General features: G+C 44.9%; 1 protein-coding gene across 1 annotated transcript in view; it reads right to left on the reverse strand.

Annotated features, from left to right (window-relative positions):
- The window catches only part of LOC142559638 (uncharacterized), a 30135-nt gene extending 13524 nt beyond the window's left edge, over positions 1–16611 (reverse strand). The window contains exons 1-4 of the mRNA XM_075671208.1: positions 16489–16611; positions 8697–8833; positions 6058–6137; positions 2589–2660 (exon numbers count right to left, since the gene is read on the reverse strand). Of these exons, the coding sequence (XP_075527323.1) occupies positions 2589–2660; positions 6058–6137; positions 8697–8833; positions 16489–16596 (397 nt within the window). The 5' untranslated portion in view covers positions 16597–16611. The remainder of the gene's footprint in view (positions 1–2588; positions 2661–6057; positions 6138–8696; positions 8834–16488) is intronic.
- Between the last annotated feature and the right edge of the window lie 933 nt (positions 16612–17544).

Raw genomic sequence — 17544 nt, forward strand, 5'->3', positions numbered from 1 at the left:
CAGAAACAGGTCATTCCACCCGACCTCAGCGACACGTTCATTGTCGCCCCTATCCCTCGAACCAAGCACCCCGAGTATAATCGGGGCCGACACCAGGGCCGTTCCAAATCACTGCTGCGCTCCTTGCGGGGGAAGAGGACTACGCGCTTCGTAGACGCGGAAGAGTACGCAGGACAACACCGGTTCACGGCTGTAGTCGTGCACATAAACTCCCTGCGCACGCACACGTGTAGTGCCGCAACGTGATACCCAGAAACAGCGGAAGAGGTGGCGATTCCGCTTACCGATCCCTTCTGCGACGTAGTTCTTAGTGACTCACAATACGCAGTTCACAACTACGCGCGGGGCGCATTTCCTCCGATGCTCTCAAGATCCTAAGGAAACATGGTCCACAGCACTTCGATAGCACCGCGATCATGCGATTTCTAGAGCACGTCGCCACCACTGCTGACGAGGGGCCCCCTAACTTGAACGGGGTAGCACATCGCTCTGCGCGAGAACTGACCCACCGCACAGAAGCGGAGGCCGCCTCTTCGAGTTCGAAACTCCTGGTTCAAAACACGCGAGAACGCTTGGTCAGATACAATGACATCACCAAGCGCTACCAGCTAGGCAGCCAGTTATTGCCCGCACCTCACCGCAAACTCAAACGTCGCCAGGCAGTCGTTTCGCGACAACTACAGACACAAACCTTCCCCAGTCCGGTGTGATTGCGGCACATTTTCCTTGCGCAATACCCTAGTGCTCTTTGGAAGTTATGCAAGGAAACTAGAGAGACGCTCGCACACATGTTCTGGGAGTGTCGTATTATATCAGCTGCAATGGCAGTAGCTCTGGAGGTTCTTGCGGCGAGGTGGGCTGCCGCTCTGCGCAGCTGCAACCTCAAGACGCAAGAGGGGCAGTCAAGCAGGCCCGAGAAGCGGCGATGAGGCAAGGCATCAAAGTGGCCTCATGAGAGACCTGAGCCCTGGTCGTGAAGCTCTGCCGGATTTTAAATAAAGTTGTTTCCCTTCATTCCAGACACAAGAGCTGTTCAGCCTCCGCAGGTGTGGAATTCGGGGCGATCATTTTTCTAACGTTGTTGTCAGCACAACTGGCACACAGAAAAGGCTCACAAAAAGCGTCGACGGCAAAAGCCTCACTGCAGCTTATGTGAAAAGCAGTAATCGTTGCCAGAGTCATATCTTTAGGCGGAATTTGCTTATCCAGCCCACTGACGATCCCTATGTTTTTTCGGCGATGAACCTGAAGACGTGAACAATTGATGTGAGCGTCTTCTTCAAGTGAGCAACCTGAGGACTCCAAAGAGGTCCCGGCCAACAGTGACACCCAAAACCCAATAATTTCTCTTGTAGGAGATAGGCTGGCCATTGGTACACACTGGATAACGAGCAAAAGCGGCTAACGCGCATGAAAGGCATGACCTCTGCACAGCTCTAAATAAGTTAGATAGGAAGCCATTCACTTCGCATAAGATCTTCGGATCATGGCCTCGCATGTCACCCCTACAAGAGGCCACAAAAGCACTGCTGCGATATTTGGAAGCTACCGGATTTAGTCAGCGTCAGTGATCCGGACTGAGAGACCGAATGATAACCCCAATGGACATTCTCTTCTTGTTTTAACATTTCCATCCCCTTTTCTCTTTCCCCAGTGTAGGTTAGCCAACCGGACTCAATCCTGGTTATCCTCTCTACCATTCGTTTATCATTTGCTGTCTCTCTCTCTGCGTAGTGAGCCCGAAATTCACCACAGAGAGATACGTGCGATTGTCTGTGACCCTCAGTATTGTATGTGGCAGAGTAACGTTGTGGGTCAGGACGATGACAGTTATAGGAGCGCAGATCACCATTGGGAACTGGAAAAGAACGCGGCATTTCGGTGTATGGTAAGACCTGTGGCGCAACGTAAACGAAATCAGTCGGTCAGTCGCAAAAACAGGACAATGTCGACGACGGTTAAGACGACGAAGTGGCAACAGCCTCTCGGGATTCTCAGCCGATGTTTATGTAAATAACCACATGCTGCAAATATTCTTATATCCGTGACACTATAAACTCCCTGTGATATTAAAGTTGTAACCTTTGTGCTAAATAAACACAAAAATTGAACAAGATTGAGCTTACAAAAACTTAAGCTAAAGGCAATTGTGCGAATTCCTATCAGGTACTTAATGTTATTACACACCGCTCTACTGGTACTTTATTTGCAATGGATTAAGTCATCAGCTTTAGGACTGCATAGTTTTTTGTTCGTCATACCAGGCGGCAATGCATTTATTATTGACTTAGGTTTTCTGTCTACACTAAATTTGTTCTACAATTACTTCAACTAGATCGATGTTTTATTGTTCTATTATATTTTATGTTATCGTGCCAAAGGATTGGATCCTATCTCTTGTCTTGGTACCCAGCTGAAACCATAAACCCCAGGAGATAATTTGCAAATAAATCAATTGGAAAATTATAATAATATAAAGTTGTCGCATGAACACGAGCGTTTGGTACAGGTACCTCCTTTGAAAGCTCTGAAAAATAATACTCTAGGCACAAATCCTGAAACATTGCTGCGCTTAACGTGGCACTTACCTGTGTAATTGAAAATGCCGCACTTTTCTTTTGATGTCCAATACTGAAACTTGTAGGGCGTCGCTTTACTTTCTATAAAAATACCGTGCGTAGCGCGCATTGAATAAGTCCACAAAGCAAACAAGCAAAAATAAGTGGTTTTCTTGACATGCATTCAGAAGTGAATAAAGACAAATGAATTAGGGTAATGATCAAAAGATGCTTTATACTAGGACCCTATAATCTAAAACTTTTCCAAAATGTTTTTATTCCAATCTCGTGGCGTTAAACTTGCGTAACCGCCAATGCAAGCATCGGGCGGTCACCCGCGGGGTTGTCTGAACAGACAATAAAACGCTTTCCTCGTTCCTAGCAGATCACTTTTGTTTGCTTCAAAAACGAATAACATTGCGTACGCTGAGCGGCTTGTCTAACCTAATTGACTGACAAGAGGCGAGGAGCACGCTCAAGTATAGAGGGATTTGATGGGGCCGAGCCGCTTTACTGAGAATCGATCACTAAGCGAAGAGGGCAGTGCCGGCGTCTGCGATTTGGCCGCTTCCCCTTGTTTATCTCGCGGTGGCTGGTCGAAAATCGCGGCGGCATGCAACGGAAGCTTAAGAATGACGCTAAAATGGATCCTCAGCAAAGAAGAGTTGGCGGAACGAGGTCGTAAACGTGCCGAAATTGCTCGAAAACGTTACACAGCCACGTGAGAAGATTTATTATATGCAAATAAACCCACGATATCCGGCAGGTGCGAGTAGCCATTGCCTGAACGATTGGCGGACGCCATCTTTTGTTCCTTCCGGAATGAGGCAGCCTGCGACTATTCATCGGAAAACTGAGTTTTGTTTGGCATATTAATGCCTCTTTAGCGGGTGCACGTCACTTTTACGCTATGAGTTTTTGTGGTTTTGTGACGTAGCGTGACAGGTAGGGGAAGTGGGTGCAGCCCGAAAGCCTTTGACCAAAAGCCGAGGGCTAATGGCGAAAATACGTCGAATCAGGAATACCTATTTTGCTTTTGTTTGTTCAAATCATGCATAATCAGTGTGCACACGTCATATCACATGGGGAGCTATCGCGGTTTTCGTGACGCCCCGTGACAGCCAGGTAAAGTGGGGGTGGTCTAAAAATGTTTAACCAATCGCGTAGTGCTGATTGCAGAAGTGGAATGGAAAACTTTGGAATAGTTTTACGTTATAGCGCCCCGGTGTGCACTATAATGCTACAACATAACGTAGGCAAAAAATTAGGGAAAAGCGCGCAAACCGTACCTCTCAACTAGTGGCTCGCCACTGGCTCACTGCTTTACTACCTTGAATATCTTATCGTACGTGAGGCTAAGTGAAGAAAGCGAAGCCCACAAAATCGTAGGCAGTGTTGTAGCCTTCGAACATACCATTGACTCAAAGGAAATGTAGTTGTTCGCCTCTCAAAACGATGAAGCTCACCAACTAGCTTGGTTCATGATTTGTTTACTTGTAGATTAATAAATTATCAGGCAGTCTGTAACATATTGCAGAATATTGTGTTGATTTGGCATATCTGATAAGCACGCAGCAGTGCGTTCGTCAGAGACGTGGTCATTACGAAGTCGCATTGGCTTAAGAACGGGAAGGAAGACAACAGCAGGCGTCGTCGTGCTCCACTCATACGCCTCTGCAGCAGAGCCTCAGAAGCACCACGCCTCCTGGTGAAGACACCGGCGCTGTGATCGCGAGTCGTTGCGTTCTCGCGCAGCGGTAGTGTCTAAATTGCTAGTATGCGGTGATTTGACGGGCGCGGACTCTCAAATATCAACTGAAACAACCAGTCACCGCAACTTCGTGCGCACCTTTCGCGTGTAGTAAGGTAAGCATATGCTTTGCGCTGCTGTAGACATTTTCTACGCCCCCGATACTGTTGTATCCGTATGAGCTGCCCCTGGCGTAAAAATCCAAAGAAAAATGAAGTAGATCCTACACTCTGTAGGGATCTATTTTAAAAGAATCATTTGGCTGGCAGCTGGGCTACTCTGCACTTCTTAGCATTACGCAAATGCAGTGCCAGGTTGACCAACGTCTTTGTAAATGACGAACAGCAAAAGCCCGCACGAAAGCGTGTGCGTGAAGGCAGCGCAAGACAATGGCGACGACGATCATTTAGGATTTCATGGCATGATTCATTGCGCGACTCACTTAATGACTTCTGAAGTTTAGCTGCAACCGGTTGATGCGCGATTACGACATGCCCATTGTTGGGTTCTACACGTGTACTGAGAGAGCGTCAGCGACAGAAACGCCAATTTTGATGTCATTAGCGATGGTATGCAATCACACGTACCTATGGCTACGTATTGTTGTGTAGGCTAAAACTACGATGGAATTAGCACTGAGGCACTGAAACATTAAAACACGTTCGAAATAGGCCGTACACGAAGGTGGTACAGTGCCGCACGCTTCCTACGTAGCGTTAAGTGCTATAACGAAAGTACTGGTGAACGTGGCGCTATCTTGGAGGTGGGGCGATGCGCTCTAACAGAGCGTCTAAAAGGTCGAGCTCTCATGAGAAAAGAGGGACGTAAAGCACGTGCCAAACGTCAGAAAGGGCAAGTCGCTACAACGTATGCTCGGAGGACGAGGTTCGATTCGGCTGTCAGCCGCATTTCCTTTTATTGAATTGGTCTCAAGTGTGGCGAGACAAGAAATACCTACCTACCTCAAAAGTCCATGAATTAGTCAGAAAATAGCTCACTCTGAAAAATGGGTGACATGCCGGCGCATCCTAAAATTACTTATACATGGCATTTTTACACACAGAGGAGAGTCGGAAATAGGTATTACAATTCGTATTTTTGAATTAATTTCAAGCTTTTTAGCTTGCTCCGGCCTTACTAGCATTTTCCATTTCTCTTTCATGCTACATAAAGCAGCATTGCTATAAAATAAATGCATTTTTATGTCTATTCAAGCCAGTAGTATTAAGCTTATATGGCACGTGTTGACTGATTCATATATAGGCCATAACGCCTCAAAGCAACGCTGAAACTGTAGGACAATATGTGTAGGCTCCATGGTAATTTTTTATGAGAAGAAGAAGGTCAAACTTCAATCTAACTACGCTAGCTTTCTGTCTTCCGCCAGCACCAGATTTCAGGCAGTCAAAGCAGTGACCTGCAGCTTTGAGGCAGAAATCCGTTGCTGTATTTGTTTAGTTGCACTGAATATTTAAAGCAACTGCGATACAGCTACACAAAAGGCGTATCGCTGAAGCGGTGTGTATTGTGTACCTTGCACTTATAATAACGTAAAGTAACGTAAAGGAACATCTTATCTCATCTCAGGCACTTGCATTTCCCTGTTGAGCATTTCTTCCGTAAGGTTCTGGGAACCATGTCTTATCTGTGTGCAGATAATTAACATAACAAAGCTATTTTAGGTAGCTTTCTCAATCGCATGCAGAATCCATCCCAAGTTGGCGATCAAGAGGCCGCATCCTTTCTTACCTTTCTCTACTTGTAGTCTTATTTTCATTACAGGCACGTTGCTTTCGTTGACAAGGTTGGCACGCTCCTGGTATTTCTTCCTGCAGGAAGACCAGTCACGCATTACAATATGCCGTAAGGTTGACGTGTCTAAATGACTGATGTCCCTTGCAAACGAGAGTTGTCAATTTCGTATAGAAAAATCGGACACTACCTTAATAAACGCAAACAAAGGAATCTTTTTTTCAAGACCGTGATATCTTTCCGAAGGTGCGTAATATCCGCTTCATCAAAATGCACAACGGATGGCCCCCTGATGGCCCTAAATTGTTAGCAAGCAATCAGTAAAAGCAGTTTCTCGTAGAAATCCCTGGCCATGGCCATATAAACAGGCAAACTGTGATTTCTAACTGCAAATTTTTTGGCACCTGTACCCATTCATTTCATTAGCCGCGGCAAAACAGATGCTTTTATAAGCATATATGATACGTAAGTTACTCGCAGTTCCAATGGCAAAGCTTAGTTAGCACGATAAAGGTAACACCCGTAATCACGATAAAAATAGTATTACATATGCGCAGTTTGACAGCAAATTTTCGGGAATAACGTTATCGAAACGCGTTTAGAGAGCACATGTGTTTAAGATATGGAGAATGAACAAGATGCATTCAAGGTGGCTTAAAAATTGGCGGAAACCAACGACGTTGTCGACGCGACATGGCCGCATCAAGTACTTTAAAGCATGGAGGATACTCGCCAATGTGTTTTTTGATGCTTATTTGATGGCCGGCAATGCTTACACAGGCTTAGATGTATATTTCTCTCAGCCAGTCGTATTGTGTTGTGCAATTAGTTGAAAAACTTTTGGACGCTAATTCAAATATCAGCGATCATTCCTGAAGAATACGATGGGCGTAACGTCGACTAAAGTGCGTCGAGCAGGTAAGGTAAGAAAAGTATTTTTGGTCCGTCTTAGTAATGCTGTGTCAACTCAGGGAGCGGCATTTCGTAGTTTCAGGGATAGCATTGCCCGTGGTAGAACGTGGGCCAAAACCTGCGCGCTAGCTGTGATGTCTCTTCGTGCACGGTCTGCGGCTTGCTGCGAGGACAGTTTCGAGATTCCGCAGTTCTGATTGGAGAAAAAAAGTTTGAACGGCAGCTAACGAGTCAACGAATAATATAAGTGCGCCAGCTGGATGGCAACGAGCAGCAGATGAGACAGGGGCACGCATTGTGATGGGTGAGTAGCCAACGGATACTTTATTTGCTTGTATTCTTGGCCTTTCGGCCGTTACAGGGTGGGTTAAAAGTTGAGCATACGATAACAGTACAATTCGACTGTAATACAATCGTAAGTTAGCACAAGCAAATAAAGATACGTACGCATGAATGTAATAAAAACGGAAAAGATGCAGCAAGCGTTTGAAAAGGGGCAGAGGCAGTATACACGAATACATACAGAACAATACAGACAAAACCAGTCTGTATGAAGGAGATATTTCTCGTAGCACCCGATATGTGAAGTAGAGTGCATTCAGAATGCGTTCATTTGAGCTTCAAACATTTCTATGCTACGGCTCTTATGTACTGACGCAGGTAATACATTTCATTTTTTAATTGTTTTTGCACAAAAGGAGCAGGCATTGGTTTAAAGACGTAATTGTTGCTGTTTAAGAAGACCATACCAGTTACTTGTCAATGCTCTAGCTCGTTGTGCTGTAAGATTTCGTATAGTGTCGATGCTACAGTAATTTTTATTGCGCAGGAAGGAGTTTATTAGTCACGTGTCTAGATCCGTAAATCAGCAAGTAGGCTGGTGGTAGCGGAGAGTGAAGACAAATCTCGTCACGCTATAGACTGGCAGGGACCGATGGCCTTCGGCCAACGTTGAAAGAAGAGAGGAAGGACACAGGTGTTGTAAATGCAACCAAGAGACAGCTTAAATATATAGACAAAGCGAGTAGCCTGGCTTGCCACCCGAACGCCTGGGAGACCACTTGCAGAGGATACGGCTTTAAGCTAGCGGATACTTTACCTCATGTTTTACGTTTCATTAACCATAGCTGCAGACTAAGGAAATGTGTTTGATGTCCCATCTTCCTAAGGAGAGCACAAAACAATAGATATAGCAATGAGAAATAACAAAATTCAAATAATAGATTGCTTTTGTGATTGTTTGCATTGCAAGGATGCAGCCCTGAATAGCATGTGAGGGTCAACCTAGGGCCTTATTTCGATGGACCTCGCTCTGTCACCGACGCTTGAAATATTTGAACGGAAATCACTGAATGACGCGGGTGACAGTGATAGTTTCAGTTTTCCTTGTTTATCAACATAGTCGCTGCAATTTAAACAACATTTCGGCGAGCGTCACCAGTTTCTCTTATGCTGGGCACGCGAGCCAGGCTCCAGGACCGACGTTGTAGTAAATGTTAGTGCCACATATGTTGGCACAACAAGCACATAAACCATGACATATTTTACGTTTATGCTCGTACGGGCACCTTAACCTACACGTGCGCACAACACCGACATAAGCCATAGCAATGACAATTGATGGAGAGTATGAGGTGGGGTACGAAACAGGAACTCGATAGTGGTAATACAGAATTTCATAGCCTCTTCTTTAGTCACTTTTGCGCTTTTTTCTAGCCACTTACCACTGCGGTTCCTTTCGGAACCATTCATCAAAAAAGTAATCAGTCTTGTTCAGCCAGGTTCGTTGCCAGTAAGTACAATCACTGTCTGTAGGATAATTTCGCTGCTTCAGCCAAATTTTCTGGCTCGTGTTCAAAGCCTAGACAAAAACGAGAAGCATCGTTTAATTTAATCGATCAATCTAACTAGGGTTCTGCAAAGCAAAAAAGCAGGGCCATAAATTCACGTCATAAAGGTCGACATACGAAGCTTGAAAGATCCCACTAGTGCGCCTTATCGGCTAGAAATTATATCCACGCATTAGTGGAGTAAATATGCTCTATACAGTTGAGCAAGTTGTAACACACGTCGACAAGTACAAAACTTTTAAAAGAGAAGCCATAGAGCCCGGCGTTAATTTCAGTTGGAACACTTCAAAGCAGCTTAACAAGGATGAACCCACTTTTTCCGGTAATTACAACAATAGTGCCGGCATTTGGAAACTCCATAAATTGTGCAGATTCCCTCGATGCCATATTTAACCGCACAATAGCCAGAAGCAATACGCTTTCATATTGTCACGACACTCTAACAGCGCCCACACCATAGGCAGCCAGGGTGTGGGCTGCCTAGGGTGTGGCCACATTTCGTCCAACCATGTTTAAGGCTGTAAACAGCTCGTTGGGCGAAATTTTGGTCGGCTGATTCAGGTAGGGCTCGCCAGAGGCAATACCGACAAAGCCCGTCAGAGGACACATTTATGAATGATAGCCACTTGCGTCGGGCCGCTTTTATAGATGCATCATCTAATCTACCAGCTGCGCTCGCAGAGACAAGGTAAGCTCTAAGGCGCGGCCAAATTATCAATTGTCTCGACATCGAACTGGTCTTGCGGTGGGTCCATCTACCAGGAAAGTACTACTGCTTAAAGAACTCGAGGAGTCTCCTTTGTTTGGCGAACATGACAAAAATGTTGCGTACCCAGAGCGAATGGGTCTCCTGTTTATATAAGCTAACTACACCCCTCTAGCTGTCTATCATATAGGGGAAACATACAGAGAAGCTCCTTATTGGTAATCAGATATTATTTTCATGCATGCGTGTGCCTTATAGAGAAATAATTACAAAGGAGAGTAAAAAATTAGGTTATCATTGAGGAAAAAGTTTGGTATGCATTTTGTTTGAATAGAAAGGGCAGTTTTCAGACCAACGGAAACTTCTAATCATTGCACTGCTCACAAACGTTTTAGGTAATTGTAAGTTGTTACATCAAACACTGCGGTTCATTGCGCGAAACATTTTGCACAATGGAGCTGCAGCTATGTTCAGCTGCAGCAGACAATGCGTATAGCACGTTCTCTTGTAAGCAGTATTGAGCAGGTATAAACTTCCACCTTGCTTACATTAAGGATACAAAAACGAAAAATCACCTATTGTATTCGGGACTTCACGAAGACAGTGAGGACCGTATGCAGAGGCCTGCAGCATTTACTTGATGCTCCACTTCGTACAAACGAGAAGGCAGTGTAAAGAAACTCCTAATTCTTAAGGGCTGCAGTGAACATTGGCCTAAGTATTAAAATTTCAACTTCAATCACGGCACATCTCTCTGTGTGTCTAAAAAAAAGCTTTTTTCAACAGCCTAAGGATCTGCTCTAGCGTGGAAAATGTGTGATCACTGTAACTCGCCTGACAGTGTCTACGCTGATTGGTGAATCCACTACTCCTGTGGTCTGAGCTGCTTGGAAGCCGGGAGCGCTTTCATAGGCCGACCATCGTGTTGACGTTCCTTTTTCACCTGTGCTGGCCTAATTGCGCGAGCAAGTTTCATACCACGCCCATTATTACGTGTCTTTTTTTACCTGAAGGCAGGAAAGTTTTTAGCCCCTTAATGATGGATTCATTAAAAACGCAATTTCCAAAGTTCATGCACTTTTTAGTCGTTTCTATATATTTTCTGCATTACTTCAAATGCATTGCACAATGTTTTAGTAATGTGTTGTATTTTATTACCCTTGTACTTCCAAAAAAATACTTTGTCATCTGCGTTCATAGGCCACTCCACTTAACCAATGTCGAGAAATTTATTATAAAACATTATTTTAAAAGCATCTGCTATACATCTGTAGAAGTACTAAGAAATAACTATAATGAGGAATCAATTTGTTTGCCCAGAATATCAAAATTATTTGAAGCATTTCTTGTCAGCTAACAAAACTGCGAAAATATGTTACAAAGCTGTAATTTTCTTTCGTTCGCAAAAGGTTGGCGCTCTTTCTTTCTACTTTTAGTGCAACGTTCAGAAAGCAAGGGAAGTAGTGCAGTCATAAAAGGGCAAAGCCATGCATGATATATCCAATAAGTTTTTCTGATACTCATTAGGCGCTGCTCACAAGATCACAATTTCTGTGACGTATGTACAAATGGCAAAGTGCTGTAAAAAGGGAAACCGCTCGAGCTAGAATTTCTTCTATTTCCACACAACATGTACAAATTTAAAGTTCTGTTGGTGCATGTTGCGTAAACAAGTCGCATTAAGAAGGATACATTATAATAGCTCAATGAAACGGCTTCCAAAACTCTTGAAACTGTATAAATAGTGCTGTTTAGTGACCAGTAAGCATGTGTCATAAACGGCAAACAATACTGATGAATGTCCATGATTATCAGTCTCTGAGTGGTAAAGAAATCATCGACAATACCATTACGGTGCTTCACTTTAGTCCTTATGAAACGGCAACCGCCGAGACGGTTTCATGAGATCTTGGTGGACGTGAAAAGCTGATAATTTACAATAATAGAATTGAGCATACTATTATAATATAAGTGGGAAATAATATATTAGATGTGCATGAAACTTTGCAAAAAGCGGTAGATGATACCAACTGGAAGTGAAATCTTGGTGCTTTAGATGGATTCAATGCAATTACTGTATAGTCGAGTGCAAAAGTTTAAGAACCAGAGTTGTCGTTAAATTAGTTTTTTTTCTTCGCATCATAGGCATCAAGGCTGAAATCAAGTGTACTGTCCACGTGTGTCTGCTTGACCAGCGCCATGCTTTTACACAATTGTACGCTTCGCGGCTGTCCTAGAAGAAATTATTTGTTCTTTTTTTGCATATGCCGTGGTCTTTAGGCTTTTGCAGTCGACTGTACCTTAGTTGGCTGTGTTCAGGTGCACGATGCGAATTGCTTGAAATCGCAGTCTCTATATTTGGTAGGCGTTCGCGCTTTATTCCTTGTGTTATTGCAAACTCAAAGTAGCTCACGCTAAAAAGCAACGCTGCCTTCATGCCCACAATTGCAGCAAAAGATCTGGGGTGTCTGTTATCGCATGACTGCCAACATGAGAGTTTCCGTAGGCGACCGAGTTTGCGAATGAGTGCGACAAGTTCTGTGGCCTCCTTGCGAGATAGAAAATGCCATTGTTGGTCAGAGCGCTCGGCTGACACTTAAACAGGGAAAAATGACATCGAATAATTGCGCCGAACATATGTGCCAGCACACCATAAATTGAAGTACTGCCTATCCTACCACTTCCCGCTATGCCGGCTCACAGATTTGCAATCCGTAGGATGCAAAAAGACTGCATTCAGGTTTCTAAATTCTTGACTGCACTTTTTTCACACACTGTCATTCACTCTTAAAGCTGCTGCACCCTTTTGGGCGTTTATTTCTCGCAACACAATACTCGCCATCTGCCTTGCTTGCGTTTGCTTCTTTACAGTCGAGGATCCTGTATCAAGCTGATACAGGAAAGAAAGGATATGCAGGTAAGACAGATGGCGATTATTGTATGGTACGAGATCAGCCCCAAAGGGCGCAAATTTCCAGAGTGTTATTTCCAATACGGCACTCTTTCAGTACACTCTCAAAACCATTGCACTCTTTGGGTCTTACCTACCCGCATAATCGACATCTGTCTTCCATGCATTTCCTTTCTTCAACGCTGCGAGAGCCCCCTACTTCCATGTGACGAATGACATGCGCATTATCAGGGTGAAACAACATTCTCGACAGAAGAGTAGCCAGTGCAGAGAAAACGAAAGACATAGGGAACTAATTAACGAAAATCCACTAATTATACTGTCACAGACAAAACCACAAAAGACTTTGGTCGACGCTGTAGATCTTTTATGAAGCTGTCCTAACACCTTCGTCGTCGTCTTCCTTTTGGAGCAACCCAGCGTGCCAAGAATGTTGCACCGAATTGCACCGAGTGGCTGTCGGGTTTGTCAACGTCGGGCATTACCCCCTCCCTAGAAGCATCGTCTCGATGCGGAACATTTACGCACTGGAGATTGCCACAGGGATACTGTTAAAGAAGACGTAGATGGTGAGACAGCTGGAAAGCTTTGCGATCAGCGTTAGTAGTATAGCTTCAACCTAGAGACGTGAACGACATCGGACAGGCGTGTGCGTCGGGTACAGCGAGTGGTGCCTTCTCCTTCTGGAATCTGATCGTATGTGACGTCGCCAAGTCATTGAACGATCCTATAAGGTCCAAAGTAGCGGCACAAAAGTTTGTCCGACCCACCACGCTGGCGGATCAGTATCCACACCCATACTTTGCCACCGGGTTGATAATTGATGTCTCGGTGACGAAGATTGTATCGGCAGCCGTCGTTCTGTTGTCGGCAGCGGATAGGCACTCGTGTGAGCTGGCGAACCTCTTCGGCGCATCGAGCGGATTCGGCAGCATCAGTGACAACATTAGAACAGCGGGTGGGTAAAAGCACTGCGTCCAACGTTGCTGCAGCTTCCCGGCCTTATACCAAGCGAAAAGGGGTGAAGCAGGTAGTTTCTTGAACGGCAGTATTTTATGCAAACGTAACATATGGGAGAACGTCGTCCCAGTTTTTGTGGTCGACGTTAACATACATGGAAATTATATCAGCGATCGTTTTGTTTAGCCTTTCTGTGAGCCCATTCGTCTCGGGAAGCTAAGCGGTGGGTTTGCGGTGAACTGCGCCGTAAATGCACCGTAAATGCTGTGCCCCGTTCGGTTATAACCACTGTTGGAGCACCGTGGCAGAGCACGATGCCATGTACAAAGAAGGGCGTAATATCATTAGCAGTGCTTCGTGGGAGAGCTCAGGTTTCAATGTAACGTGTAAGGTAGTCTGTGGCAACAGCAATGAAACGGTTACCAGCCCTCGACGTTGGGAATGGTCCAAGCAAGCATATGCCAACCTGTTGAAATGGGATCCGTGAAGGATTAACGGGATGGAGAAGTCCAGCGCGACGCATGGGTCGTGTTTTGCGTCTCTGGCAGTCACGGCATGTCTTCACGTATTGCTTTACGTCACGGCGAAGGTTAGGCCAGAAGTACTTTTGGCATATGCGTGAAAACGTCCGAGCGAATCCCAAGTGGCCCGCAGATGGCTTGTCGCGAGAGGCCATCCGGTATGACCTGTATTGACGTGACTACCATGATGATATTCCCATGTGGTTTGCTTGTTGTTCACATGACTTTGCCTTCTGATATGAATTCATCTATCCACACCGACCCACAATATCCCCACCGAGCCACCTTCTAGACGTATGAGCCACTAACAGCATTGTTACTGGCAAGGAATGTTAAGCTTTGTCCACAAATTTGAACACTTGTGCCCGCCTTGCCATCACCGCAAATCCCCGTGGTTAAAACAACCCATTCTGTGGTCTTCTCGTGCCTTCGACCCTGTGGGAATTCACTGGTACGGGCCACTACCACTATCACCCACTCGAAAACGATGCATTGTTATCGCAGTTGATAACCTTACATGGTATGCTTAAATCACTGCTCGGCTTGCAGACACCGCCATTGGCGTTGCGCTCTTTCTGCCCCATTGTTTCATTCTTCATCATGGCCCACCACAGGAACTGCTGAGCGGTAGAGGCCGTGTGTTTCTTTATCAGGCGTTTGATGACTTGCTTGCTCCAAGCCGCGTTGTTCAGCGATCCACCTCGGCGTACCATCCTCGTACTAATCGGTTTACGGAGAGTTCCAATCGAACGATTGATGACATGCTCACCACGTACATTTTATTGGATTATAGAAAATGGCACATCAGGCTCCCATATACCACTTACGCGTATAATACGAGTACACAATATGCAACAGGATTTTTCACGTACTTTCCCCTCTCCGGTCCGAATCCTTCACATTGCATAGATATGGCCCTACCATATGGAAATTATAGGAAGTTGGGCGAGTTCGTACGGTAACGTGATATTGGATTGTAGCGCGAAGTGACACGGACAGAGACTAGAAGCAGGCAGGACTAGCGCTCGTCCTGTCTCCTGATCAAGCTATTGTATCAATCAGACGCGTAACATTTTGCATTCCCTTTAGTCGTCACCAGATATCATCGTCAGGTCGTCGTCAGTCAGTTCAAACTTTCTCATCCGACGACCAACAATGACAAAAATGCAATCGTGATTGTGGAAGTACCAATCCTAACTTCCCTTCCGGTGCACTAGTTAGTTCGTCCGTGCTTTTTAACACGGCTGAACTTCCGAAACAGCTTCTCCCGAAGTGTGACAGACCATACCACATCGTCGAACGGGCCTCTCCTCTGAACTATCTCATAGAGCATCTTACGCCGACAACAGACATGCGCCGCCGTGGACCGCTCGTTGTTCATGTTCATCGCCCGAAACAGTTATGACCCGCTCGTCGCCACGTTGTTATACGCCAAGATGGCTTAGTTTTTGCACGTGGGTATTTTGAATAAAAAAGAAGAGAGGACGGACAACGTCGGTCAAAGCCTCCATTCGATGTCTGCAGTGCCACCACTCAGCTCGCCATGGGGCCACTCCTTGGCACAAGCGTAAGCCGCTCGGGCATCCAGCTGTGTAGTGTAGCCTGACTTCTTTGTTACAATTGACGCTACATGCTGAATATTGAACACACTCCTTTACAAGGTGTCCGATATGGCCATATGAGCAAGCTCACGAGGAAGGAAGTCCATCTTCACTTTTGAATAGACTCTACAATGCAAAACATCCTCGGTTGATAAATCTTATTAACGGCTAATTTCAAAGATGACGAAACTGTCGAGTAAAACTCTACGGCTATATCGCCGGACGTCATTTTTGAATTGAAGTATACACTATTTGTTCTTTTTGTAGGCACCTGCCACATTTCAGCACGGGATAGATGTGGTGCTCAAAGACCTGAAGTCACAGACCAGTCTCATTTTTTGGATGATGTCCTGTTGTCCGCGTATTTTGACAGTCACCTGATGGGGTTTCAAAGAGTACAACAGACAATCAAGTCATCCAGGCTCAACCTGAAGCTTGAGAATTGCCGCTTCGTGAAAGATATCCCAAGTTTTTTGATAGAAATATGCCATGGATGGCATGCACCCAAAGTATTCAAATAGCTTCGCCATCGCACTGAAGAGCGACCGAGCTCTGGAGACAATTCAGGTTTCAGGGCAGCGCTTGGCTCAGAGCACTAGGCTGCTCAGCAATATGAGTTTCTACAAATTGCGCTAGGGACGAATGGTTACTTTATCGCCATGATATCAAGTATAGCAGGAGCAAAAACGAGCACTCTGACACTGTGTTGCGAGTGCGGTGGCTTACGAGCCGTTAAGTGTGAACGATTGCTTGTAAAAGAGCTAACAAGGATGGTTTATGTATATGCACAGCTGATCATAATAAAAACTCCAGTGCAAAGCAGTACTTCATGCAGCGACAGTTACTTACTTCAAGTGAATAAAAGACAAAAAAGCACAGCCAATAAAGGACCATGTTAGGATAATCCTACGGCCTACTGCTCACCATTTTGCATTGAAGTAATATAGGCTTGTAAAAATTTAATTACCTCTATTAAATCAGTCCAATTGGGCTTGTCGTATTTAAAAGGCACAGAGGCACCGCGTGGACTGGCAGCTGCAATGGTAAAAACAAAATTTAGATAAAGAAAGAACATGGTTACTCTCTTCTATCGCGTCAATGCGTTTCCCTCAGCAAGGTTTCCTTACATAGATATATATATATATATATATATATATTCAAGAACGTACCCTTTCATTACAGTGGTATCCGTCTCATTTTGGACATCTAGCCTCCAACAGCACTACACATTAAATGAAATTAGCTGTGACGTAAATTAAGGCGCAGTACAGAGCAAGAAACCATCCCTCCTTCTTAAGTGTGACATTTGGCATACTTTGCAGAGGTTATTATTCATCCCCAAGACAAAGAGACAAAAGGAAACCAAAGACAGGGAGGATAACCCTCAACCTATACACATGGGTTCTGCCTTATTTTGAACATACGTAGAGGGCATTTGTGAGAATATATGTCAAGGCGTGCGTTAACCTGAGCTAGTTTACATGGCTCCGGGGCTAAGATGTTCAGTGGCTAAGAAACAAATACAAAGAAAAGGGCACTTTGACACGAACGCACATTGATAGTCACCGCGTGTCTTCTATTTTTTTTAACTCCAGGCCCGTCCTAATGATTACCATCTGGTTTGAGAAAATGTACTAATGTGTAAAGAAGTCCTGTATCTGAGGGCGATATCCACCAAATCATCAGCTAACTCGCAAGTATAAATATGTGGTGTACTTGAAAAAATTACTACGAACCCGTCTCACTGTAGACGGTAAAAAGTTAAGCTTTGAAAAATGAAAGCTAGAACTACAAATAGAAGAGGCAAATGCTGATGTTCACGGCCTGATGAATCCATCGTTCACATTTTGCTGTAGCACATTATTCGGCCCCCCTTTTCTTTCGAGTAAACGCTGTAAGGCTTTTAGCGAACGACTGTCGTGCCCTATAGCTTAAAGGGGATTTCGATCACCAACGTGACAGTTGAGTATGCTCCTACGCAAGTTAAATCAGGGGATGCGCTCGCAACGTTTTCCTTCCTTTT

This window comes from Dermacentor variabilis, chromosome 10, assembly GCF_050947875.1.
Source record: "Dermacentor variabilis isolate Ectoservices chromosome 10, ASM5094787v1, whole genome shotgun sequence".
In the NCBI taxonomy this organism is placed as follows: Eukaryota; Metazoa; Arthropoda; class Arachnida; order Ixodida; family Ixodidae; genus Dermacentor; species Dermacentor variabilis.